This window comes from Argentina silus (genome assembly GCF_951799395.1).
Source record: "Argentina silus genome assembly, chromosome: 21".
Classification (NCBI taxonomy): domain Eukaryota; kingdom Metazoa; phylum Chordata; class Actinopteri; order Argentiniformes; family Argentinidae; genus Argentina; species Argentina silus.
Genome location: NC_139675.1, coordinates 6,660,989 through 6,687,235, shown reverse-complemented (window position 1 = coordinate 6,687,235; position 26,247 = coordinate 6,660,989). Strand labels below are relative to the sequence as shown.

The 26,247-nt window shown below is 44.2% G+C and overlaps 2 protein-coding genes across 2 annotated transcripts; both read right to left on the bottom strand.

Moving 5' to 3' along the window:
• Positions 1–12,934: 12,934 nt before the first annotated feature.
• Positions 12,935–18,261, bottom strand: LOC310820981 (uncharacterized protein; the record flags this gene model as incomplete). Its single annotated transcript, XM_083692824.1, has 6 exons — positions 12,935–13,071; positions 13,773–13,918; positions 14,078–14,142; positions 14,266–17,420; positions 17,660–17,744; positions 18,138–18,261. The coding sequence occupies 3 exons, from the start codon at positions 18,259–18,261 to the stop codon at positions 14,510–14,512; spliced, it is 3,120 nt and encodes a 1,039-aa protein (XP_083548950.1). The 3' UTR covers positions 12,935–13,071; positions 13,773–13,918; positions 14,078–14,142; positions 14,266–14,509.
• LOC310820980 (uncharacterized protein) lies at positions 17,306–22,752 on the bottom strand (the record flags this gene model as incomplete). The annotated part of the gene is made up of 6 exons (XM_083692823.1): positions 17,306–17,441; positions 18,138–18,283; positions 18,441–18,505; positions 18,629–21,966; positions 22,236–22,356; positions 22,629–22,752. The coding sequence occupies 3 exons, from the start codon at positions 22,750–22,752 to the stop codon at positions 18,735–18,737; spliced, it is 3,477 nt and encodes a 1,158-aa protein (XP_083548949.1). The 3' UTR covers positions 17,306–17,441; positions 18,138–18,283; positions 18,441–18,505; positions 18,629–18,734.
• Positions 22,753–26,247: the final 3,495 nt, after the last annotated feature.

The following is a 26,247-nucleotide window of genomic DNA, read 5'->3' as shown; positions in this document are numbered from 1 at the left end:
GTTGGAGAGGCTGTGGTTGTTGTTGGAGAAGCTGTTGTGGTTGTTGGAGAGGATGTGGTTGTTGTTGGTGAAGCTGTTGTGGTTGTTGGAGAGGCTGTGGTTGTTGTTGGAGAAGCTGTGGTTGTTGTTTGAATAGCTGTTGTGACAGCAGCCGTGGTTGTTGTTGGATAGCCTGTGGTTGTCGTTGGGGAAGATGTAGTTGTTGTTGGTGAAGTTGTGGTTGTTGTTTGAGAGGCTGTTGTTGTTGTTGGAGAAGCTGTTGTGGTTGTTGGAGAGGCTGTGGTAGTTGTTGGAGAAGCTGTGGTTGTTGTTGGCGATGCTGTTGTGGTTGTTGGAGATGCTGTGGTTGTTGTTGGAAAAGCTGTTGTGGTTGTTGGAGAGGATGTGGTTGTTGTTGGAGAAGCTGACGTTGTTGTGGGCACTACTGTTGTTGTTGTGATGGCAGTTGTGGTTGTTGTTGGCGAAGCTGTGGATGTTGTTGGAGAAGCTGTGGTTGTTGTTGGGGAAGCTGTCGTTGTGACAGCAGCCGTTGTTGTTGTTGGAGAAACTGTTGTGGTTGTTGGAGAGGCTGTAGTTGTTGTTGGAGAAGTTGGTGTGGTTGTTGGAGAGGCTGTGGTTGTTGTTGGAGAGGCTGTGGTTGTTGTTGGAGAGGCTGTGGTTGTTGTTCGAGAGGTTGTTGTGGTTGTTGGAGAGGTTGTGGTTGTTGTTGGAGAAGATGTGGTTGTTGTTGTGGTTGTTGTTAGTGAAGCTGTGGTTGTTGTTGGAGAAGCTGTGGTAGTTGTTGGAGAAGCTGACGTTGTTGTGGGCACTACTGTTGTTGTTGTGATAGCAGCTGTGGTTGTTGTGATGGCAGCTGTGGTTGTTGGAGAGGCTGTGGTTGTTGTTGGAGAAGATGTGGTTGTCGTTGGAGAATATGTGGTTGTTGTTGGTGAAGTTGTGGTTGTTGTTAGTGAAGCTGTGGTTGTTGTTGGAGAAGCTGTTGTGGTGGTTGGAGAGGCTGTGGATGTTGTTGAAGAAGCTGTAGTTGTTGGCGATGCTGTTGTGTTTGTTGGAGAGGCTGTGGTTGTTGTTGGAGAAGCTGTTGTGGTTGTTTGAGAAGCTGTTGTGGTTGTTGGGGAGGCTGTGGTTGTTGTTGTTGGAGAAGCTGTTGTGGTTGTTGGAGAGGATGTGGTTGTTGTTGGTGAAGCTGTTGTGGTTGTTGGAGATGCTGTGGTTGTTGTTGGAGAAGCTGTGGTTGTTGTTTGAATAGCTGTCGTTGTGACAGCAGCCGTGGTTGTTATTGGAGAGCCTATGGTTGTTGTTGGAGAAGCTGTTGTGGTTGTTGGGGAAGATGTGGTTGTCGTTGGAGAAGATGTAATTGTTGTTGGTGAAGTTGTGGTTGTTGTTGGAGAGGCTGTTGTTGTTGTTGCAGAAGCTGTTGTGGTTGTTGGAGAGGCTGTGGTAGTTGTTGGAGAAGCTGTCGTTATTGTTGGCACTACTGTTGTTGTTGTGATGGCAGCTGTGGTTGGTGTTGGCGAAGCTGTGGATGTTGTTGGAAAAGCTGTGGTTGATGTTGGGGAGGCTGTGGTTGTTGTCGGAGAGGCTGTGGTTGTTGTTGGAGAAGTTGTCGTTGTTGTGGGGACTACTGTTGTTGTTGTGATGGCAGCTGTGGTTGTTGTTGGAGAAGCTGTCGTTGTGACAGCAGCCGTGGTTGTTGTTGGAGAGGCTGTGGTTGTTGTTGGAGAGATTGTTGTGGTTGTTGGAGAGGTTGTGGTTGTTGTTGTAGAAGATGTGGTTGTCGTTGGAGAAGATGTGGTTGTTGTTGGTGAAGTTGTTGTTGTTGGAGAGGCTGTTGTTGTTGTCGTAGACGCTGTGGTTGTTGTGGGAGAAGATGTTGTAGTTGTTGGAGAGGCTGTGGTTGTTGTTGTTGGAGAAGGTGTGGTTGTTGTTTTAGAAGCTGTCGTTGTTGCGGGCACTACTGTTGTTGTGATGGCAGCTGTTGTGGTTGTTGGAGAGGCTGTGGTTGTTGTTGGAGAAGCTGTTGTGGTTGTTGTAGAGGCTGTGGTTGTTGTTGGAGAAGTTGTGGTTGTTGGAGAGGCTGTTGTGCTTGTTGGAGAAGCTGTTGTGGTTATTGGAGAAACTGTGGTTGTTGTTGGAGAAGCTGTTGTTGTTGTCAGAGATGTCGTTGTTGTGGGCATGACTGTTGTTGTTGTGATAGCAGCTGTGGTTGTTGTTTGGGCAATTGTGGTTGTAGTTGTGGCAGCTAATGATTGTGACATCAGCACTGTTGATGGAAAATAAAAGTGATTGTTATAATTCCAATATAACCAGCATGGGAATTTGACCAAACATTTCAGGGATGCATATCAGGTTTCTGACTTGCAGACCAATTCTGGAATGAGAAATATGTCTCTTTATATTCTTCCTATTCTATTTAATAAAATGAAATTCAGACGCAGTTGTGTACCATATAAGACGTGGCACTCTTATTACAAGCACATGATGGTCTATGAGTACTTTTAAACTCACATGAATATCTATTCTTACTCAATAACATATCTCAAATGCAAGGTTTTATTCTCCAGTTCATCACCACTCTTGAAACTACTTTTTAAAACTATGTTCTTTGCATCTTAGTCAATCTTAAAGTTGTTTATGCCGGCATGTGTTGTTCCACATGCCAACCACCAGGGGTTGGGACCAGAGCTCTTCCTCTTTTGTCATTCCTTACCAGTTAGACATAGCAGCGTGGCTCTCCATCTTGTCCTGGTCTTAGTCATCTCTGCACAACCTAAGTCGGAAGGACGACATTGGTTATTTATTTAAAACACAATTGTTTGTTTAAGGACAATTCCACAGTACTCGTTTGAGTAGTGCCAAATACATTGATACAGTTTGTTGAATTCAGATGTACTGAACACATGCATTGCACCACACTATTGTATGCAATTTCCTGTGTTCATCCCCAGATGTCCTGGATAATACCGTCCTTCAGTGTCTCCCTGCTTTACAAAGTGGTCAGCTGCTTGGTCCATTGGTCCACCTCTTATGATTGAGGTTAATATTTTTATTTATGTGTCATTTTGAGGTGACAGTTATGCTTGTCCAGTTTTAACGTGAAAACATGGGAAAAAGAAGGTGGATATTATTTAGACTGGCTGGTTAATAGACTAATGCATGTTTAAATTAATTCCTTTTTTGTCACAGAATTGTTAATGGGATAGTTTACATAAAGCAGCTATCATTGATTGTAATCACTATAATCAAGGAGTATGTTTCACATTTTGAAATGACTAAAAATCACTGGGAGCTGTTTAAAAAGAAAAAACACAGTACACATACTGATTATGTGCAAGACTCTTCTAATCTATGAAAACAAATAAAATATTGCATATTATCAAAAGGACAGAATGAGTTCATCATCGACTCTATCATAACAGGTACACCAGCTTTTTAATGTGATTCAAAAACAATAAATAATATCATTCATTATTTCATTCCAAAACACTGATTGACAACACATTGTTGTCAATCATGTAATTTTTCTCCAATAAATTATTGCCATTGTGAAATAGCCATGGGATGTTATTTGTTTACATAATAATAATCATATTCTTGAAGATGTAATCTATCTTGATTATTTAGATTTTCTTTTTTTTTTTGCGTGGTTCAGCTCCCATACCCAAACCCAATTCTACAGAGTGAGTGTGACTTTTATGTGTAAGCAATTCAATGATTCTGTGTTCTGGGAAAAATAAAACAAGACAAATCAAACCCAACCAACTGGACTACAAAACAAAAAAGAAGTACAAACAATCACAGGGACGAAACAAATTTCAATCATGTCAATAAAATCATAATAAAAATACTAAACAAATTACTTTGCTCTTCAATGCCATGAATTCTATGAGGCTCCAGACTTTGCTGAAGTCTTCAGGTTTACCTCAACTTGATCTATTGGTATATAACTTGCGATTTCATTTAACCAAAAAGTTAGTGTATTTAATGACAAATGTCACATGACCATTGAACATTTTGCTAATGGACATATGGCGTCATCATCAAGCAAGATGAACATCATTATTATTGTTATTTTTGTATCCATTATTTAACCAGAGAATTCACATTGAGATTAACTTTTCTCTTTTTCAAGTGAGCCCTGGCCAAGAATGCAGCATACAACATAGTTATACTGTACATACACAAGAGACACAACACAAAATACCACATGTATCAATGGAAAGACAAGCTTTGTAAAAATAGTGCAAAGCGCAAACATAACATAAAAGAGCTGGCTTCCTCATGGTGAATGGTAAACACGTGTGCATTCCATGGTTAAAATCATCAATCACAATACAATCGTGAAGTTTCAAGTCTTTCTGTAAAATGTAATTGAATTGCCTCTTGTGCTTAAAGGGATAGTTCACTTTTTTTACATCTTTTCGTCAGATGGTACCTTGACCTATGGGACAGGAGAATCTGTAATCCATGGTTCATTAGTTGTTTAAATAGCCACTTCTAACTTCAGCTAACTTAAGCCACAGCTAACATGAAAACAATTGGTGTAAATGGGAGCAGTAGACAAAGTTCAACATTTGTAGCCAAATCACCTTGAATTTAACCAATCAAGTCAAAAGATGATTTGGCCATGCAATGTTGAACTTTGTTTATTGCTCCCATTGCCATTTCTCTGACTAGCTCTGCCATTTATTGTGTTGATGTTGTCGTGATGTTGTCCTTTTTGTATTCTGTCTTTGTGAACCCTGACTGCAAAACGAATAATAAAGAAACCTCGAACCTCGAACCTTGAAAACTTGAACCTACTCAGCTATGCACCTAGTCTTTAACATCCTGCTCATTTGATATCGCCAGACAAATGTCACAAATAGATATGAAATAGGATAAAAGAAAATTTGAAATATACAAATTTATACGCAATATCAAGTTTTAATACATAATTATTTTTGTTGGTATTTCAAAGGCGTTTCTAACTAAATGCAGAAAATCAGATTCTTGATAGACTTACCTGCTCACAAGACTGCAATATCTTTAATGTCGATAATATCTGCTGATGGCACTTGTTGTTATCCCAGGTTTTTCTGACGATGACTGATCAAGTAAGTTGATGATTACCTTCGACAAATGTACTTATTGTATGTCACTTTGGATAAAAGAATCTGCTAAATTACTAAAATGTAAAATATAAATGTATATCCAATATTTCCTGAGCCTTGAGAACTCTTCAAATGGATGCACCTGAATGACCAGTGTGAGTGGCATCACCTTTATTTATAAATGTCCACAACTATGTGTCCATCTCCACCCAGTCCACACACCCTGAACTATGCACAGTCAAATGATGCTTTCATGATGCATATTGATTTGTTCAACAATGGCAAATGCAATGAGATGGCATGAATAGTAGCAGGTTGTCACATTTTACATACCTGGCATGCCAATATTGTATAGAGTCACAGCATCACAGGATCCACCCAAGCAGCAACAACAGTGGAGTTATCATAATATTGTCTATTCTATTATTCAGTCCTCATTTGAACTGGTTCAACTGGATGTCCAATCGTCACCTGTCTTGCTCAACTTTTCACTTTTAGGATTCTATGTTGCTCCAAAAAGTCCATTGTAAAAATTAAAAAACAAATATATATATATGTATTCTTATCATTATCATTACGATCACCACCACCACCACATGGCTCTTCATTGGCACTCTGCACAGTGGCTGAATGGTGGGATATTCTAAGATGCTGGGGTAGGGGAAGGGGTAGAACGATCTCCTTTTATACTCAGATAGTACCAAAAGCATCTTGTAACACTTTATTTACAGAATTGTTTATATATATATATATATATATATATATATATATATATATATATATATATATATATATATTACACCCTGGGACAGATTGAGGAGATAGTGAGGTAAGTTACAGTACTTCAGTGAATCCAACATAATTGGTGACAATAATAATTTAAGTAACATCAAATATAATTTAAATATTCAAATCAAATGTATCTCTCCCTAAAAGCTAACTATAACTTGAAGGTGTATCCAACGTTTTTTGTCTCGTCAATGACGTAAGAGGTGTGTATGTACTGCATCTTACATACCTGAACACACCTCTTACTGTACCTCATTGACTTAAGAATAAAACACCTGTGAGGACTTGTTATTTTGAGCTTTTGTGTTGTGCTTCATTTCTTTTTTGTACTAAGTGGCATAAAATACCTGGGTGTGGAGTGAGATGGACATCACAATCATGTGTGCGTGCAGGTTCAGTTTCAGCTCAAGTGGGCATTTTGGGATGTGCTTGGTGTAGAAATCTGAGGAGGAGCCCAAGTGTTATCTCCCTTTCTCTCCACGGGGGGGGGGGGGGGGGGGGGGTCCTGGTGAGTCAATCATGGCAGTCCTGTCTGATAATAGTTATGTCAATGTTGTTCTCTATAAGCAGGAAGATACTTTGATGAATCTACGTTTTGAAGAACAAGCTGCAATCAGGGATGATTTTGTTCCGAATATTGTTATATTCTTTTAGGCTCGAATTACAGGCCTTTGATGCCCTATCTTCTCCTCTGTTTTGTTGTTTAGCTGTCTGCTTGTGTGCCTGTCTGTCTGCCTACCTGCCTACCTGCTTGTCTATCTCTCCCTCTGTCTATCTGTCTGCATGTCTATCTGTCTGTCTGTCTGTCTGTCTGCCTGCCTGCCTGCCTGCCTGCCTGCCTGCCTGCCTGCCTGCCTGTCTGTCTGTCTGTCTGTCTGTCTGTCTGTGTGTTTGCTAGCTGTCTATCTGCTAGCTTTCTGTCAGTCTGTCCGTGTTGACATATTCTCTTTGGTTTGACCGGTAATGGCACCACACCCTCCACTGATGCTTTGACCATAGTTCTAGTGGACCCCATCAACAAGGGAAACTTTGGTCTCAAAGACTCTGTCTGTTATGGTCAGATCTAATGAACCCGAGCGCGGATACAGAGTCAGGACACAAATATAAAATAGGAAGGTATTTAATAAGGGACAGGCAGGGAATGGAACAAGCAGGGAATGGCAAACGGGGTAGGGCAGACAGGCAGACAGGTAGGGCAGGTAGACTAAGCAGGCAGGACAGGCAGGTTGACAGGCGGACAGGTAGACAGATGAATAGTGTTGTAATTTCTGAATGGTGAAACCAGTGTATAGATGGACATAAATACCATCAAATGAAAGCTGAGAATCTCTACTTAAACCTCAGAGTAATTGTTTGATTTCAAACCCAAACTTTCTGTTCAGTGTCAAGCCAAAAGAAGACAAAATGGTTCAATGTCCCATAACTTGCGCATGGCTCAGTATATCATATCTGATTGGAGTGCTGATTTAGAATCAGTTTAGCCTTTTAGATCATCATGAATCAGATTACAGACCTGATCCTAGACACCGGCCCTGGTATCATCAATCATAACCATTTACAAACATACCAATTTCAATCAACGGTTTCTGAATCATGATTTGAAATAAAGACTACATCTCAATAAATGTCATGTATTCACAACAAAGACAAGAATAAGCCCAGATATTTCAGAATTTGCCTTTGTAAATAATTTATTGATATTAAATATTAATATGTATATATACACCTCATATATATATATAGCACTTATTGTTATTCTTATTCCAAGTACTTTTGAGCATATAGTATTGCAATTTGTCCCATATATTAATTGCAGTAGAAGAGCATGTAAACACATACGTGACATTTGAGCTTTCTCAGTGTTTTTTTTTAAATAATGCAAAATTATAATAATAATAATAATAATAATACAAATAAATAACAAATGTTATTTGTAACGCGCATTTCATTTGTACAATATCAAAGCGCATACAGTTGAGTGCATTGAGTAACACAAATACAAACAAGACACTGAAAACAAAAGAGAGGTCTCCAGGAATGCCTGTCTAAAGAGGTTGTTTTCTTCCCATAATGTTATATTATCTATTAGAAAAAATATATTTTCAGTAACACGGAACACTTTATTAGGAACACCTGTACACCTACTCTTGGTGGAGGCGGTGTAATGGTGTGGGGAATGTTTTCTTGGCACACTTTGGACCCGTTAATACCGATCAATCATCGATAGAACACCTTTGGGATGTGGTAGAACGGGAGATTCACAGCTTGAAAAATCTGCAGGAATTGCGTGATACAATCATGTCATCATGGACCAGAATCTCAAAGGAATGTTTCCAACATCTTGTAAAATCAATGCCACAAAGAATTAAGGCTGTTTTGAGAGCAAAGGGAGGCCCTACCAAGTATTCGTGTAGTGTCGCTAATAAAGTGCTTGTGAGAGTGTGTATATATATATATATATATATATATATATATATATATATATATATATATGTGGCTGGGCACTAGGGGTTATATCCAGCTGAACAGCCCTGTGAGGACGGTGAAGAGCATGGGTAGACACACTGCAGTCCCCATGGTGACTGTCAAAGTCTGGGCTCCTGATGCTGTGGTGGCTGTTGTTGTTGTTGTTGTTGTTGTTGTTGTTGCAACTGTAGGTTTTGTAGTGGCTGCAGCTGTTGAGATCAACGATTCACCTGAACAGGGAAAAAGAGAGTAGTTGTGGTTGATATTGGACTATTCCATTAAAGACTGAAAGCAAGGACTGGACACAGCTTCCATAGTTTTTGTCGTAATGGTGATAATACCATAACTACATCAGTAACAGTAATAAAGTTGTCACGCCCTCCACTTCCACCTAGCCAGTGTCAGTCTCTCTCCCTCTTGCCAGCCTGGGTGTTTGGTGTGGGCGTGGCTGCCGATAGTAGCGTCATCGTCTACACACCTGCGGCTCGTCTCCTCATCACTCTTCTGTGATTTATACTCCGGTTTTCCATTCATTCCCTGCCAGTTCATTATAGTGCTTACCCCTATACGTCCCAGCAACTCCACGCCTGTTGTCTTTCCTGGTTTTTGACTCTGTGTCTTTTTCTGAACTGTGTTTTTGCCTAACCCCTGCCGGATTATCTGCTTTTCTTCGGACTGCCTTATCGTGTTTCGACCTCCGCCTGAAAACCCTCTATCGGAATATCTGCCAATCTCTGGACTGCCTTCTCGTGTACCGACTACTGCCTGATCTACTCGCCTGCCTGCCCAGCCCTCCTGCCCTGTCTGCTCTGCCTGCCCTGCCCACCTACCTACCCAGTCACCCCGTTACCCTTTCCCTGTTTTGTTCCTTATTAAATATCTATATTATTTTATACCTGTGTCCCAACTTTGGTTCACTAGTTCTGATACTTGACAAAACTGAATAACAGATTCAACTTACTTGCAGTGATGGAGGTTGTGTCCACATTGAGGAAGGAATGGCCATTGGCCAGAGCTTCCTCCAGTGCGTTCTCTGCACTGGTCGTATTGGGAACCACAGTCTGGTTCCTGAAGATGAGGGTCATGTTGACAATCACTGAGCCCCTCCTGTTAACAAAGACATTTTCAAAGTTTAGTTTTACTTTTCAGGGGTTTTTTCCCAAAACATTACTTTCTTGAGAATGTTGGGAATAAGGATAGAGGTTTTATTTGATCATTAATATGATCATTTTCTGGTTATTCACTATATTGTGATTTTTTACTTACGAGAACTGACGGATCCTACACCTTTGGTAGGTCAAAGGGTACATAATTCTGTAACCACGATTTACCTGAGAGAGATAAACAAAACAAAAAATACAAATAAAATATTTGAAATTCTGTTCAATTATTTAAACAGTAAACCCACTGACATATTCTTTCCCAAGAATAACTTCAAAAGATAGGCTGCTAACCTCTGTTGTAACATTTGCTGCCAGTTCCTGGTATAATGTTGTGGTAGAGTCCAAATAGTCATTTAGGAAATTACGGATTAATCTGAATCTTAATGCAATAGTCCCTTCATCTGACGTGGGTGCTGCTGTTGAATCTGTAGTTATTGCAGCAGCAGCAGCTGTAGTAATTGAGGCAGCTGTAGTTGTTGCAGCAGCTGTGGTAAGTGCAGCAGCTGTAGTTGTTGAGACAGCTGCTGTAGTAGTACTAGCAGCAGCTGTGGTAGTTGAGGCAGAAGCTGTTGTTGTTGAAGCAAGAGAGGCTGTGGTTGTTGTTGGAGAAGCTGTTGTGGTTGTTGGAGAGGCTGTTGTGGTTGTTGGAGAAGCTGTGGTTGTTGGAGAAGCTGTGGTTGTTGTTGGAGAAGCTGTGGTTGTAGTGGGCACTGCTGTTGTTATTGTGATGGCAGCTGTGGTTGTTGTTGTTGGAGATGCTGTTGTGGTTGTTGGAGAAGCTGAGGTTGTTGTTGGGGATGCTGTTATAGTTGTTGGAGAGGCTGTTGTGGTTATTGAAGAAGATGTTGTTGTTGGAGATGCTGTTATGGTTGTTGGAGAGGCTGTGGTTGTTGCAGAGGCTGTGGTTGTTATTGGAGAAGCTGTTGTGGTTGTTGGAGAAGCTGAGGTTGTTGTTGGAGAGGCTGTAGTTGTTGTTGGGGATGCTGTTATAGTTGTTGGAGAGGCTGTTGTGGTTATTGAAGAAGATGTTGTTGTTGGAGATGCTGTTGTGGTTGTTGGAGAGGCTGTGGTTGTTGCAGAGGCTGTGGTTGTTATTGGAGAAGCTGTTGTGGTTGTTGCAGAGGCTGTGGTTGTTGTTGGAGATGCTGTGGTTGTTGTTGGAGATCCTGTGGTTGTTGTTGTTGGAGAGGCTGTGGTTGTTGCAGAGGCTGTGGTTGTTATTGAAGAAGCTGTTGTGGTTGTTGCAGAGGCTGTGGTTGTTGATAGAGATGCTGTGGTTGTTGTTGGAGATGCCGTGGTTGTTGTTGTTGGAGAAGCTGTCATTGTGATAGCAGCCATGGTTGTTATTGGAGAGGCTGCTATGGTTGTTGGAGAAACTGTTGTGGTTGTTGGAGAAGCTGTGGTTGTGACAGCAGCTGTGGTTGTTGTTGGAGAGGCTGTTGTGGTTGTTGGAGACGCAGTTGTGGTTGTTGGAGAGGCTGTTGTTGTTGTTGGAGAAGCTGTTGTGGTTGTTGGAGAGGTTGTGGTTGTTGTTGCAGAAGCTGTTGTGGTTGTTAGAGAGGTTGTGGTTGTTGTTGGGGAAGCTGTGGTTGTTGTTGGAGAAGCTGTTGTGGTTGTTGAAGCGGCTGTGGTTGTTGTTGGAGATGATGGGGTTGTTGTTGGAGATGCTGTGGTTGTTGTTGGAGAAGCTGTTGTTGTGGTTGGAGAGGCTGTGGTTGTTGTTGGAGAGGCTGTGGTTGTTGGAGATGCTGTGGTTGTTGTTGGAGAAGATGTTGTGGTTGTTGGAGTTGCTGTTGTAGTTGTTGGAGAGGCTGTGGTTGTTATTGTAGAAGATGTGGTTGTTGATGGGGATACTGTGGTTGTTGTTGGAGAAGCTGTGGTTGTTGTTGGAGAAGCTGTTGTTGTTGTTGGAGAAGCTGTTGTGGTTGTGGGAGAGGCTATGGTTGTTGTTGGAGAAGCTGTGGTTGTTGTTGGAGAAGATGTGGTTGTTGTTGGAGAAGCTATTGTGGTTGTTGGGGAAGATGTGGTTGTTGTTGGAGAAGCTATTGTAGTTGTTGGGGAAGATGTGGTTGTTGTTGGAGAAGCTGTTGTTGTTGGGGAAGATGTTGTTGTTGTTGGAGAGGCTGTGGTTGTTGTTGGAGAAGCTGTTGTGGTTGTTGGAGAAGCTGTTGAGGTTGTTGGAGAAGCTGTGGTTGTTGTTGCAGAAGCTGTTGTGGTTGTTGGAGAGGTTGTGGTTGTTGTTGGAGAAGCTGTTGTGGTTGTTGGAGAGGTTGTGGTTGTTGTTGGGGAAGCTGTGGTTGTTGTTGGGGATGCTGTGGTTGTTGTTGTAGAAGCTGTGGTTGTTGTTGGAGAAGCTGTTGTGGTTGTTGAAGCGGCTGTGGTTGTTGTTGGTGATGCTGTGGTTGTTGTTGGAGATGATGGGGTTGTTGTTGGAGATGCTGTGGTTGTTGTTGGAGAAGCTGTGGTAGTTGTTGGAGAAGCTGTTGTGGTTGTTGGAGAAGCTGTTGTGGTTGTTGGAGTTGCTGTTGTGGTTGTGGTAGAGGCTGTGGTTGTTGTTGGAGAAGATGTGGTTGTTGGTGGAGAAGCTGTTGTGGTTGTGGGCACTACTGTTGTTGTTGTTGGAGAGGCTGTGGTTGGAGAGGCTGTGGTTGTTGTTGGAGAAGCTGTTGTGGTTGTTGCAGATGCTGTGGTTGTTGTTGGAGAAGCTGTTGTGGATGTTGGAGAAGCTGTTGAGGTTGTTGGAGAAGCTGTGGTTGTTGTTGGAGAAGCCGTTGTGGTTGTTGGAGAGGTTGTGGTTGTTGTTGGAGAAGCTGTTGTGGTTGTTGGAGAGGCTGTGGTTGTTGTTGTAGAAGCTGTGGTTGTTGTTGGAGAAGCTGTTGTGGTTGTTGTTGGCGATGCTGTGGTTGTTGGAGATGATGGGGTTGTTGTTGGGGATGCTGTGGTTGTTGTTGGAGATGCTGTGGTTGTTGTTGGAGAAGCTGTTGTGGTTGTTGGAGAAGCTGTTGTGGTTGTTGCAGTTGCTGTTGTGGTTGTTGTAGAGGCTGTGGTTGTTGTTGGAGAAGATGTGGTTGTTGTTGGGGATACTGTGGTTGTTGTTGGAGAAGCTGTTGTGGTTGTTGTAGACGCAGTTGTGGTTGTTGGAGAGGCTGTTGTTGTGGTTGGAGAAGCTGTGGTTGTTGTTGGAGAAGCTGTTGTGGTTGTTGCAGAGGCTGTGGTTGTTGTTGGAGAAGCTGTTGTGGTTGTTGGAGAAGCTGTTGAGGTTGTTGGAGAAGCTGTGGTTATTGTTGGAGAAGCTGTTGTGGTTGTTGGAGAGGTTGTTGTTGTTGTTGGAGAAGCTGTTGTGGTTGTTGGGGAAGATGTGGTTGTTGTTGGAGAAGCTGTTGTGGTTGTGGGCACTACTGTTGTTGTTGTGATGGCAGCTGTGGTTGTTGTTGGAGAAGCTGTTGTGGTTGTTGCAGAGGCTGTGGTTGTTGTTGTCTGGGCTCCTGATGCTGTGGTGGCTGTTGTTGTTGCAACTGTAGGTTTTGTAGTGGCTGCAGCTGTTGAGATCAACGATTCACCTTAACAGGGAAAAAGAGAGTAGTTGTGGTTGATATTGGATTATACAGCTTCCATAGTTTTGGTCGTAATAGTGATAATACCATAACTACATCAGTAACAGTAATAAAGTTGTCACGCCCTCCACTTCCACCTAGCCAGTGTCAGTCTCTCTCCCTCTTGCCAGCCTGGGTGTTTGGTGTGGGCGTGGCTGCCGATAGTAGCGTCATCGTCTACACACCTGCGGCTCGTCTCCTCGTCACTCTTCTGCGATTTGTACTCCGGTTTTCCATTCATTCCCTGCCAGTTCATTATAGTGCTTACCCCTATACGTCCCAGGAACTCCACGCCTGTCGTCTTTACTGGTTTTTGACTCTGTGTCTTTTTCTGAACTGTGTTTTTACCTAACCCCTGCCGGATTATCTGCTTTTCTTCGGACTGCCTAATCGTGTTTTGACCTCCGCCTGAAAACCCTCTATCGGAATATCTGCCAATCTCTGGACTGCCTTCTCGTGTACCGACTACTGCCTGATCTACTCGCCTGCCTGCCCAGCCCTCCTGCCCTGTCTGCTCTGCCTGCCCTGCCCACCTACCTACCCAGTCACCCCGTTACCCTTTCCCTGTTTTGTTCCTTATTAAATATCTATATTATTTTATACCTGTGTCCCAACTTTGGTTCACTAGTTCTGATACTTGACAAAACTGAATAACAGATTCAACTTACTTGCAGTGATGGAGGTTGTGTCCACATTGAGGAAGGAATGGCCATTGGCCAGAGCTTCCTCCAGTGCGTTCTCTGCACTGGTCGTATTGGGAACCACAGTCTGGTTCCTGAAGATGAGGGTCATGTTGACAATCACTGAGCCCCTCCTGTTAACAAAGACATTTTCAAAGTTTAGTTTTACTTTTCAGGGGTTTTTTCCCAAAACATTACTTTCTTGAGAATGTTGGGAATAAGGATAGAGGTTTTATTTGATCATTAATATGATCATTTTCTGGTTATTCACTATATTGTGATTTTTTACTTACGAGAACTGACGGATCCTACACCTTTGGTAGGTCAAAGGGTACATAATTCTGTAACCACGATTTACCTGAGAGAGATAAACAAAACAAAAAATACAAATAAAATATTTGAAATTCTGTTCAATTATTTAAACAGTAAACCCACTGACATATTCTTTCCCAAGAATAACTTCAAAAGATAGGCTGCTAACCTCTGTTGTAACATTTGCTGCCAGTTCCTGGTATAATGTTGTGGTAGAGTCCAAATAGTCATTTAGGAAATTACGGATTAATCTGAATCTTAATGCAAGAGTCCCTTCATTTGACGTGGGTGCTGCTGTTGAATCTGTAGTTATTGCAGCAGCAGCAGCTGTAGTAGTTGGGGCAGCTGTAGTTGTTGCAGCAGCTGTGGTAAGTGCAGCAGCTGTAGTTGTTGAGACAGCTGCTGTAGTAGTACTAGCAGCAGCTGTGGTAGTTGAGGCAGAAGCTGTTGTTGTTGAAGCAAGAGAGGCTGTGGTTGTTGTTGGAGAAGCTGTTGTGGTTGTTGGAGAGGCTGTTGTGGTTGTTGGAGAAGCTGTGGTTGTTGGAGAAGCTGTGGTTGTTGTTGGAGAAGCTGTGGTTGTAGTGGGCACTGCTGTTGTTATTGTGATGGCAGCTGTGGTTGTTCTTGTTGGAGATGCTGTTGTGGTTGTTGGAGAAGCTGAGGTTGTTGTTGGAGAGGCTGTAGTTGTTGTTGGGGATGCTGTTATAGTTGTTGGAGAGGCTGTTGTGGTTATTGAAGAAGATGTTGTTGGAGATGCTGTTGTGGTTGTTGGAGAGGCTGTGGTTGTTGCAGAGGCTGTGGTTGTTATTGGAGAAGCTGTTGTGGTTGTTGCAGAGGCTGTGGTTGTTGTTGGAGATGCTGTGGTTGTTGTTGGAGATCCTGTGGTTGTTGTTGTTGGAGAGGCTGTGGTTGTTGCAGAGGCTATGGTTGTTATTGAAGAAGCTGTTGTGGTTGTTGCAGAGGCTGTGGTTGTTGATAGAGATGCTGTGGTTGTTGTTGGAGATGCCGTGGTTGTTGTTGTTGGAGAAGCTGTCATTGTGATAGCAGCCATGGTTGTTATTGGAGAGGCTGCTATGGTTGTTGGAGAAACTGTTGTGGTTGTTGGAGAAGCTGTGGTTGTGACAGCAGCTGTGGTTGTTGTTGGAGAGGCTGTTGTGGTTGTTGGAGACGCAGTTGTGGTTGTTGGAGAGGCTGTTGTTGTGGTTGGAGAAGCTGTGGTTGTTGTTGGAGAAGTTGTTGTGGTTGTTGCAGAGGCTGTGGTTGTTGTTGGAGAAGCTGTTGTGGTTGTTGGAGAAGCTGTGGTTGTTGTTGGAGAAGCTGTTGTGGTTGTTGGAGAGGTTGTGGTTGTTGTTGCAGAAGCTGTTGTGGTTGTTAGAGAGGTTGTGGTTGTTGTTGGGGAAGCTGTGGTTGTTGTTGGAGAAGCTGTTGTGGTTGTTGAAGCGGCTGTGGTTGTTGTTGGAGATGATGGGGTTGTTGTTGGAGATGCTGTGGTTGTTGTTGGAGAAGCTGTTGTTGTGGTTGGAGAGGCTGTGGTTGTTGTTGGAGAAGATGTGGTTGTTGGAGTTGCTGTTGTAGTTGTTGGAGAGGCTGTGGTTGTTATTGGAGAAGATGTGGTTGTTGTTGGGGATACTGTGGTTGTTGTTGGAGAAGCTGTGGTTGTTGTTGGAGAAGCTGTTGTTGTTGTTGGAGAAGCAGTGGTTGTTGTTGGAGAAGCTGTTGTGGTTGTGGGAGAGGCTGTGGTTGTTGTTGGAGAAGCTGTGGTTGTTGTTGGGGATACTGTGGTTGTTGGAGAAGATGTGGTTGTTGTTGGAGAAGCTATTGTGGTTGTTGGGGAAGATGTTGTTGTTGGAGAGGCTGTGGTTGGAGAGGCTGTGGTTGTTGTTGGAGAAGCTGTTGTGGTTGTTGGAGAAGCTGTTGAGGTTGTTGGAGAAGCTGTGGTTGTTGTTGCAGAAGCTGTTGTGGTTGTTGGAGAGGTTGTGGTTGTTGTTGTAGAAGCTGTGGTTGTTGTTGGAGAAGCTGTTGTGGTTGTTGAAGCGGCTGTGGTTGTTGTTGGTGATGCTGTGGTTGTTGTTGGAGATGATGGGGTTGTTGTTGGAGATGCTGTGGTTGTTGTTGGAGAAGCTGTGGTTGTTGTTGAAGAAGCTGTTGTGGTTGTTGGAGAAGCTGTTGTGGTTGTTGGAGTTGCTATTGTGGTTGTGGTAGAGGCTGTGGTTGTTGTTGGAGAAGATGTGGTTGTTGTTGGGGATACTGTGGTTGTTGTTGGAGAAGCTGTGGTTGTTGTTGGAGAAGCTGTTGTGGTTGTGGGAGAGGCTGTGGTTGTTGTTGGAGAAGCTGTGGTTGTTGTTGGGGATACTGTGGTTGTTGTTGGAGAAGATGTGGTTGTTGTTGGAGAAGCTGTTGTGGTTGTGGGCACTACTGTTGTTGTCATGGCAGCTGTTGTTGTTGTTGGAGAAGCTGTTGTGGTTGTGGGAGAGGCTGTGGTTGTTGTTGGAGAAGCTGTGGTTGTTGTTGGGGATACTGTGGTTGTTGTTGGAGAAGATGTGGTTGTTGTTGGAGAAGCTGTTGTGGTTGTGGGCACTACTGTTGTTGTTGTTGGAGAGGCTGTGGTTGGAGAGGCTGTGGTTGTTGTTGGAGAAGCTGTTGTGGTTGTTGCAGATGCTGTGGTTGTTGTTGGAGAAGCTGTTGTGGTTGTTGGAGAAGCTGTTGAGGTTGTTGGAGAAGCTGTGGTTGTTATTGGAGAAGCCGTTGTGGTTGTTGGAGAGGTTGTGGTTGTTGTTGGAGAAGCTGTTGTGGTTGTTGGAGAGGCTGTGGTTGTTGTTGTAGAAGCTGTGGTTGTTGTTGGAGAAGCTGTTGTGGTTGTTGTTGGCGATGCTGTGGTTGTTGTTGGAGATGATGGGGTTGTTGTTGGAGATGATGGGGTTGTTGTTGGGGATGCTGTGGTTGTTGTTGGAGATGCTGTGGTTGTTGTTGGAGAAGCTGTTGTGGTTGTTGGAGAAGCTGTTGTGGTTGTTGCAGTTGCTGTTGTGGTTGTTGTAGAGGCTGTGGTTGTTGTTGGAGAAGATGTGGTTGTTGTTGGGGATACTGTGGTTGTTGTTGGAGAAGCTGTTGTGGTTGTGGGCACTACTGTTGTTGTTGTGATGGCAGCTGTGGTTGTCGTTGGAGAAGCTGTTGTGGTTGTTGGAGAGGCTGTTGTTGTGGTTGGAGAAGCTGTGGTTGTTGTTGGAGAAGCTGTTGTGGTTGTTGCAGAGGCTGTGGTTGTTGTTGTCTGGGCTCCTGATGCTGTGGTGGCTGTTGTTGCAACTGTAGGTTTTGTAGTGGCTGCAGCTGTTGAGATCAACGATTCACCTTAACAGGGAAAAAGAGAGTAGTTGTGGTTGATATTGGATTATACAGCTTCCATAGTTTTGGTCGTAATAGTGATAATACCATAACTACATCAGTAACAGTAATAAAGTTGTCACGCCCTCCACTTCCACCTAGCCAGTGTCAGTCTCTCTCCCTCTTGCCAGCCTGGGTGTTTGGTGTGGGCGTGGCTGCCGATAGTAGCGTCATCGTCTACACACCTGCGGCTCGTCTCCTCATCACTCTTCTGTGATTTATACTCCGGTTTTCCATTCATTCCCTGCCAGTTCATTATAGTGCTTACCCCTATACGTCCCAGCAACTCCACGCCTGTCGTCTTTACTGGTTTTTGACTCTGTGTCTTTTTCTGAACTGTGTTTTTGCCTAACCCCTGCCGGATTATCTGCTTTTCTTCGGACTGCCTAATCGTGTTTCGACCTCCGCCTGAAAACCCTCTATCGGAATATCTGCCAATCTCTGGACTTCCTTCTCGTGTACCGACTACTGCCTGATCTACTCGCCTGCCTGCCCAGCCCTCCTGCCCTGTCTGCTCTGCCCATCTACCTACCCAGTCACCCCGTTACCCTTTCCCTGTTTTGTTCCTTATTAAATATCTATATTGTTTTATACGTGTGTCCCAACTTTGGTTCACTAGTTCTGATACTTGACAAAACTAACAGAATAACAGATTCAACTTACTTGCAGTGATGGAGGTTGTGTCCGCATTGAGGAAGGAATGGCCATTGGCCAGAGCTTCCTCCAGTGCGTTCTCTGCACTGGTCGTAGTGGGAACCACAGTCTGGTTCCTGAAGATGAGGGTCATGTTGACAATCACTGAGCCCCTCCTGTTAACAAAGACATTTTCAAAGTTTAGTTTTACTTTTCAGGGGTTTTTTCCCAAACATTACTTTCTTGAGAATGTTGGGAATAAGGATAGACGTTTTATTTTATCATTAATATGATCATTTTCTGGTTAGTCACTATATTGTGATTTTTACTTACGAGAACTGACGGATCCTACACCTTTGGTAGGTCAAAGGGTACATAATTCTGTAACCACGATTTACCTGAAAGAGATAAACAAAACAAAAAATACAAATAAAATTTTTGAAATTCTGATCAATTATTTAAACAGTAAACCCACTGACATATTCTTTCTCAAGAATAACTTCAAAAGATGGGCTGCTAACCTCTGTTGTAACATTTGCTGCCAGTTCCTGGTATAATGTCGTGGTAGAGTCCAAATAGTCATTTAGGAAATTACGGATTAATCTGAATCTTAATGCAAGAGTCCCTTCATTTGACGTGGGTGCTGCTGTTGAATCTGTAGTTATTGCAGCAGCAGCAGCTGTAGTAGTTGGGGCAGCTGTAGTTGTTGCAGCAGCTGTAGTTATTGCAGCAGCAGCTGTAGTAGTACCAACAGCAGCTGTGGTAGTTGAGGCAGAAGCTGTTGTTGTTGAAGCAAGAGAGGCTGTGGTTGTTGTTGGAGAAGCTGTTGTGGTTGTTGGAGAGGCTGTTGTGGTTGTTGGAGAAGCTGTGGTTGTTGGAGAAGCTGTGGTTGTTGTTGGAGAAGCTGTGGTTGTAGTGGGCACTGCTGTTGTTATTGTGATGGCAGCTGTGGTTGTTGTTGTTGGAGATGCTGTTGTGGTTGTTGGAGAAGCTGAGGTTGTTGTTGGAGAGGCTGTAGTTGTTGTTGGGGATGCTGTTATAGTTGTTGGAGAGGCTGTTGTGGTTATTGAAGAAGATGTTGTGGTTGTTGGAGAGGCTGTGGTTGTTGCAGAGGCTGTGGTTGTTATTGGAGAAGCTGTTGTGGTTGTTGCAGAGGCTGTGGTTGTTGTTGGAGATGCTGTGGTTGTTGTTGGAGATCCTGTGGTTGTTGTTGTTGGAGAGGCTGTGGTTGTTGCAGAGGCTGTGGTTGTTATTGAAGAAGCTGTTGTGGTTGTTGCAGAGGCTGTGGTTGTTGATGGAGATGCCGTGGTTGTTGTTGTTGGAGAAGCTGTCATTGTGATAGCAGCCATGGTTGTTATTGGAGAGGCTGTTATAGTTGTTGGAGAAACTGTTGTGGTTGTTGGAGAAGCTGTTGTGGTTGTTGCAGAGGCTATGGTTGTTGTTAGAGATGATGGGGTTGTTGTTGGAGAAGCTGTGGTTGTTGTTGGAGAGGCTGTGGTTGTTGGAGATGCTGTGGTTGTTGTTGGAGAAGTTGTTGTGGTTGTTGGAGATGCTGTGGTTGTTGTTGGAGAAGCTGTTGTGGTTGTTGGAGTTGCTGTTGTAGTTGTTGGAGAGGCTGTGGTTGTTATTGGAGAAGATGTGGTTGTTGTTGGGGATACTGTGGTTGTTGTTGGGGAAGCTGTGGTTGTTGTTGGAGAAGCTGTTGTTGTTGTTGGAGAAGCAGTGCTTGTTGTTGGAGAAGCTGTTGTGGTTGTGGGAGAGGCTGTGGTTGTTGTTGGAGTAGCTGTGGTTGTTGTTGGAGTAGCTGTGGTTGTTGTTGGGGATACTGTGGTTGTTGTTGGAGAGGCTGTGGTTGGAGAGGCTGTGGTTGTTGTTGGAGAAGCTGTTGTGGTTGTTGGAGATGCTGTTGAGGTTGTTGGAGAAGCTGTAGTTGTTGTTGGAGAAGCTGTTGTGGTTGTTGGAGAGGTTGTGGTTGTTGTTGGGGAAGCTGTGGTTGTTGTTGGAGAAGCTGTTGTGGTTGTTGAAGCGGCTGTGGTTGTTGTTGGGGATACTGTGGTTGTTGTTGGAGAAGCTGTGGTTGTTGTTGAAGAAGCTGTTGTGGTTGTGGACACTACTGTTGTTGTGATGGCAGTTGTGGTTGTTGTTGGAGAAGCTGTTGTGGTTGATGTAGACGCAGTTGTGGTTGTTGGAGAGGCTGTTGTTGTGGTTGGAGAAGCTGTGGTTGTTGTTGGAGAAGCTGTTGTGGTTGTTGCAGAGGCTGTGGTTGTTGTTGGAGAAGCTGTTGTGGTTGTTGGAGAAGCTGTTGAGGTTGTTGGAGAAGCTGTGGTTGTTGTTGGAGAAGCTGTTGTGGTTGTTGGAGAGGTTGTGGTTGTTGTTGGAGAAGCTGTTGTTGCAGTGGGCACTGCTGTTGTTGTTGTTGTTGTTGTTGGAGAAACTGTTGTGGTTGTTGTAGAAGCTGTTGTGGTTGTTGCAGAAGTTGTTGTAGTTGTTGGAGAAATTGTGGTTGTAGTGGGCACTGTTGTTGTTGTTGGAGAAGCTGTTGTTGTTGTTGGAGAAACTGTTGTTGTTGTTGGAGAGCCTGTGGTTGTTGTTGGAGAAGCTGTTGTGGTTGTTGGAGAGGCTGTGGTTGTTGTTGGAGAAGCTGTTGTTGTTGGAGAAGCAGTGGTTGTTGTTGGAGAAGCTGTTGTGGTTGTGGGAGAGGCTGCGGTTGTTGTTGGAGAAGCTGTGGTTGCTGTTGGGGATACTGTGGTTGTTGTTGGAGAGGATGTGGTTGTTGTTGGAGAAGCTGTTGTGGTTGTTGGGGAAGATGTGGTTGTGGGCACTACTGTTGTTGTTGTTGGAGAGGCTGTGGTTGGAGAGGCTGTGGTTGTTGTTGGAGAAGCTGTTGTGGTTGTTGCAGATGCTGTGGTTGTTGTTGGAAAAGCTGTTGTGGTTGTTGGAGAAGCTGTTGAGGTTGTTGGAGAAGCTGTGGTTGTTGTTGGAGAAGCTGTTGTGGTTGTTGGAGAGGTTGTGGTTGTTGTTGGAGAAGCTGTTGTGGTTGTTGGAGAGGTTGTGGTTGTTGTTGGGGAAGCTGTGGTTGTTGTTGGGGATGCTGTGGTTGTTGTTGTAGAAGCTGTGTTTGTTGTTGGAGAAGCTGTTGTGGTTGTTGAAGCGGCTGTGGTTGTTGTTGGGGATACTGTGGTTGTTGTTGGAGAAGCTGTGGTTGTTGTTGAAGAAGCTGTTGTGGTTGTGGACACTACTGTTGTTGTGATGGCAGCTGTGGTTGTTGTTGGAGAAGCTGTTGTGGTTGTTGTAGACGCAGTTGTGGTTGTTGGAGAGGCTGTTGTTGTGGTTGGAGAAGCTGTGGTTGTTGTTGGAGAAGCTGTTGTGGTTGTTGCAGAGGCTGTGGTTGTTGTTGGAGAAGCTGTTGTGGTCTTTGGAGAAGCTGTTGAGGTTGTTGGAGAAGCTGTGGTTGTTGTTGGAGAAGCTGTTGTGGTTGTTGGAGAGGTTGTGGTTGTTGTTGGAGAAGCTGTTGTGGTTGTTGGGGAAGATGTGGTTGTTGTTGGAGAAGCTGTTGTGGTTGTGGGCACTACTGTTGTTGTTGTGATGGCAGCTGTGGTTGTTGTTGGAGAAGCTTTTGTGGTTGTTGGAGAGGCTGTGGTTGTTGTTGGAGAAGCTGTTGTGGTTGTGGGCACTACTGTTGTTGTTGTGATGGCAGCTGTGGTTGTTGTTGGAGAAGCTGTTGTGGTTGTTGGAGAGGCTGTTGTTGTTGTTGGAGAAGCTGTTGTGGTTGTTGCAGAGGCTGTGGTTGTTGTTGTCTGGGCTCCTGATGCTGTGGTGGCTGTTGTTGTTGCAACTGTAGGTTTTGTCGTGGCTGCAGCTGTTGAGATCAACGATTCACCTTAACAGGGAAAAAGAGATTAATTGTGGTTGATATTGGATTATTCCATTAAGGACTGAAGGCAAGGACTGGACACAGCTTCCATAGTTTTTGTCGTAATGGTGATAATACCATAACTACATCAGTAACAGTAATAAAGTTGTCACGCCCTCCACTTCCACCTAGCCAGTGTCAGTCTCTCTCCCTCTTCCCAGCCTGGGTGTTTGGTGTGGGCGTGGCTGCCGATAGTAGCGTAATCGTCTACACACCTGCAGCTCATCTCCTCATCACTCTTCTGTGATTTATACTCCGGTTTTCCATTCATTCCCTGCCAGTTCATTATAGTGCTTACCCCTATACGTCCCAGCAACTCCACGCCTGTTGTCTTTCCTGGTTTTTGACTCTGTGTCTTTTTCTGAACTGTGTTTTTGCCTAACCCCTGCCGGATTATCTGCTTTTCTTCGGACTGCCTTATCGTGTTTCGACCTCCGCCTGAAAACCCTCTATCGGAATATCTGCCAATCTCTGGACTGCCTTCCCCTGTTTTGTTCCTTATTAAATATCTATATTATTTTATACCTGTGTCCCAACTCTGTGTGCTGCACTTTGGTTAACTAGTTCTGATACTTGACAAAACTAACAGAATAACAGATTCAACTTACTTGCAGTGATGGAGGTTGTGTCCGCATTGAGGATGGAATGGCCATTGGCCAGAGCTTCCTCCAGTGCGTTCTCTGCACTGGTCGTAGTGGGAACCACAGTCTGGTTCCTGAAGATGAGGGTCATGTTGACAATCACTGAGCCCCTCCTGTTAACAAAGACATTTTCAAAGTTTAGTTTTACTTTTCAGGGGTTTTTTCCCAAAACATTACTTTCTTGAGAATGTTGGGAATAAGGATAGAGGTTTTATTTGATCATTAATATGATCATTTTCTGGTTATTCACTATATTGTGATTTTTTACTTACGAGAACTGACGGATCCTACACCTTTGGTAGGTCAAAGGGTACATAATTCTGTAACCACGATTTACCTGAGAGAGATAAACAAAACAAAAAATACAAATAAAATATTTGAAATTCTGTTCAATTATTTAAACAGTAAACCCACTGACATATTCTTTCCCAAGAATAACTTCAAAAGATAGGCTGCTAACCTCTGTTGTAACATTTGCTGCCAGTTCCTGGTATAATGTTGTGGTAGAGTCCAAATAGTCATTTAGGAAATTACGGATTAATCTGAATCTTAATGCAAGAGTCCCTTCATTTGACGTGGGTGCTGCTGTTGAATCTGTAGTTATTGCAGCAGCAGCAGCTGTAGTAGTTGGGGCAGCTGTAGTTGTTGCAGCAGCTGTGGTAATTGCAGCAGCTGTAGTTGTTGAGACAGCTGCTGTAGTAGTACTAGCAGCAGCTGTGGTAGTTGAGGCAGAAGCTGTTGTTGTTGAAGCAAGAGAGGCTGTGGTTGTTGTTGGAGAAGCTGTTGTGGTTGTTGGAGAGGCTGTTGTGGTTGTTGGAGAAGCTGTGGTTGTTGTTGGAGAAGCTGTGGTTGTTGTGGGCACTGCTGTTGTTATTGTGATGGCAGCTGTGGTTGTTGTTGTTGGAGATGCTGTTGTGGTTGTTGGAGAGGCTGTTGTGGTTATTGGAGAAGATGTGGTTGTTGTTGGAGAAGCTGTTGTGGTTGTTGGGGAAGATGTGGTTGTTGTTGGAGAAGCTGTTGTGGTTGTTGACATTACTGTTGTTGTTGCGATGGCAGCTGTGACTGTTGTTGGAGAAGCTGTTGTGGTTGTTGGAGACGCAGTTGTGGTTGTTGGAGTGGCTGTTGTTGTGGTTGGAGAAGCTGTTGTGGTTGTTGCAGAGGCTGTGGTTGTTGTTGGAGAAGTTGTTGTGGTTGTTGGAGAAGCTGTTGAGGTTGTTGGTGAAGCTGTGGTTGTTGTTGGGGATGCTGTGGTTGTTGTTGTGGAAGCTGTGGTTGTTGTTGAAGAAGCTGTTTTGGTTGTTGAAGCGGCTGTGGTTGTTGTTGGAGATGCTGTGGTTGTTGTTGGAGATGCTGTGGTTGTTGTTGGAGAAGCTGTTGTGGTTGGAGAAGCTGTGGTTGTGACAGCAGATGTGGTTGTTGTTGGAGAGGCTGTGGTTGTTGTTGGAGAAGGTGTGGTTGTTGGAGATGCTGTGGTTGTTGTTGGAGAAGCTGTTGTGGTTGTTGTAGAGGCTGTGGTTGTTGTTGGAGAAGATGTGGTTGTTGTTGGAGAAGCTGTGGTTGTTGTTGGAGAAGCTGTTGTGGTTGTGGGGACTACTGTTGTTGTGATGGCAGCTGTGGTTGTTGTTGGAGAAGCTGTTGTGGTTGTTGCAGAGGCTGTGGTTGTTGTTGGAGATGGTGTGGTTGTTGTTGGAGAAGTTGTTGTTGTTGGAGAGGCTGTGGTTGTTGGAGAGGCTGTGGTTGTTGTTGGTGAAGCTGTTGTGGTTGTTGGAGAAGCTGTCGTTGTTGTTGGAGAAGCTGTTGTGGTTGTTGGAGAGGCTGTGGTTGTTGTTGGAGAAGCTGTTGTTGTTGTTGGAGAGGCTGTGGTTGTTGTTGGAGATGGTATGGTTGTTGTTGGAGAAGTTGTTGTTGTTGGAGAGGCTGTGGTTGTTGGAGAGGCTGTTGTGGTTGTTGGAGAGGCAATTGTGGTTGTTGGAGTTGCTGTGGTTGTTGTTGGAGAAGCTGTTGTGGTTGTTGGAGAGGCTGTGGTTGTTGTTGGAGAAGCTGTTGTGGTTGGAGAAGCTGTGGTTGTGACAGCAGATGTGGTTGTTGTTGGAGAGGCTGTGGTTGTTGTTGGAGAAGGTGTGGTTGTTGGAGATGCTGTGGTTGTTGTTGGAGAAGCTGTTGTGGTTGTTGTAGAGGCTGTGGTTGTTGTTGGAGAAGATGTGGTTGTTGTTGGAGAAGCTGTGGTTGTTGTTGGAGAAGCTGTTGTGGTTGTGGGGACTACTGTTGTTGTGATGGCAGCTGTGGTTGTTGTTGGAGAAGCTGTTGTGGTTGTTGCAGAGGCTGTGGTTGTTGTTGGAGATGGTGTGGTTGTTGTTGGAGAAGTTGTTGTTGTTGGAGAGGCTGTGGTTGTTGGAGAGGCTGTGGTTGTTGTTGGAGAAGCTGTGGTTGTTGTTGGGGATGCTGTGGTTGTTGTTGGTGAAGCTGTTGTGGTTGTTGGAGAAGCTGTCGTTGTTGTTGGAGAAGCTGTTGTGGTTGTTGGAGAGGCTGTGGTTGTTGTTGGAGAAGCTGTTGTTGTTGTTGGAGAGGCTGTGGTTGCTGTTGGAGATGGTATGGTTGTTGTTGGAGAAGTTGTTGTTGTTGGAGAGGCTGTGGTTGTTGGAGAGGCTGTTGTGGTTGTTGGAGAGGCAGTTGTGGTTGTTGGAGTTGCTGTGGTTGTTGTTGGAGAAGCTGTTGTGGTTGTTGGAGAGGCTGTGGTTGTTGTTGGAGAAGATGTGGTTGTTGTTGTTGGGGATACTGTGGTTGTTGTTGGAGAAGCTGTTGTGGTTGTTGGAGAAGCTGTTGTTGTTGTTGGAGAAGCTGTTGTGGTTGTTGGAGAGGCAGTTGTGGTTGTTGGAGAAGCTGTTGTTGTTGGAAAGGCTGTGGTTGTTGTTGGAGAAGCTGTTGTGGTTGTTGCAGAGGCTGTGGTTGTTGTTGGAGATGGTGTGGTTGTTGTTGGAGAAGTTGTTGTTGGAGAGGCTGTGGTTGTTGTTGGAGAAGCTGTGGTTGTTGTTGGGGATGCTGTGGTTGTTGTTGGAGAAGCTGTTGTGGTTGTTGGAGAAGCTGTCGTTGTTGTTGGGGAAGCTGTTGTGGTTGTTGGAGAGGCAGTTGTGGTTGTTGGAGAGGCTGTGGTTGTTGTTGGAGAAGCTGTTGTGGTTGTTGGAGATGCTGTTGTGGTTGTTGGAGAGGCTGTGGTTGTTGTTGGAGAAGCTGTTGTTGTTGTTGGAGAGGCTGTGGTTGTTGTTGGAGAAGCTGTTGTGGTTGTTGGAGAGGCAGTTGTGGTTGTAGGAGATGCTGTTGTGGTTGTTGGAGAGGCAGTTGTGGTTGTTGGAGTTGCTGTGGTTGTTGTTGGAGAAGCTGTTGTGGTTGTTGGAGAGGCTGTGGTTGTTGTTGGAGAAGCTGTTGTGGTTGTTGGAGAGGCTGTGGTTGTTGTTGGAGAAGCTGTTGTGGTTGTTGCAGAGGCTGTGGTTGTTGTTGGAGATGGTGTGGTTGTTGTTGGAGAAGTTGTTGTTGGAGAATCAGTGGTTGTTGTTGGAGAAGCTGTTGTGGTTGTTGGAGAGGCTGTGGT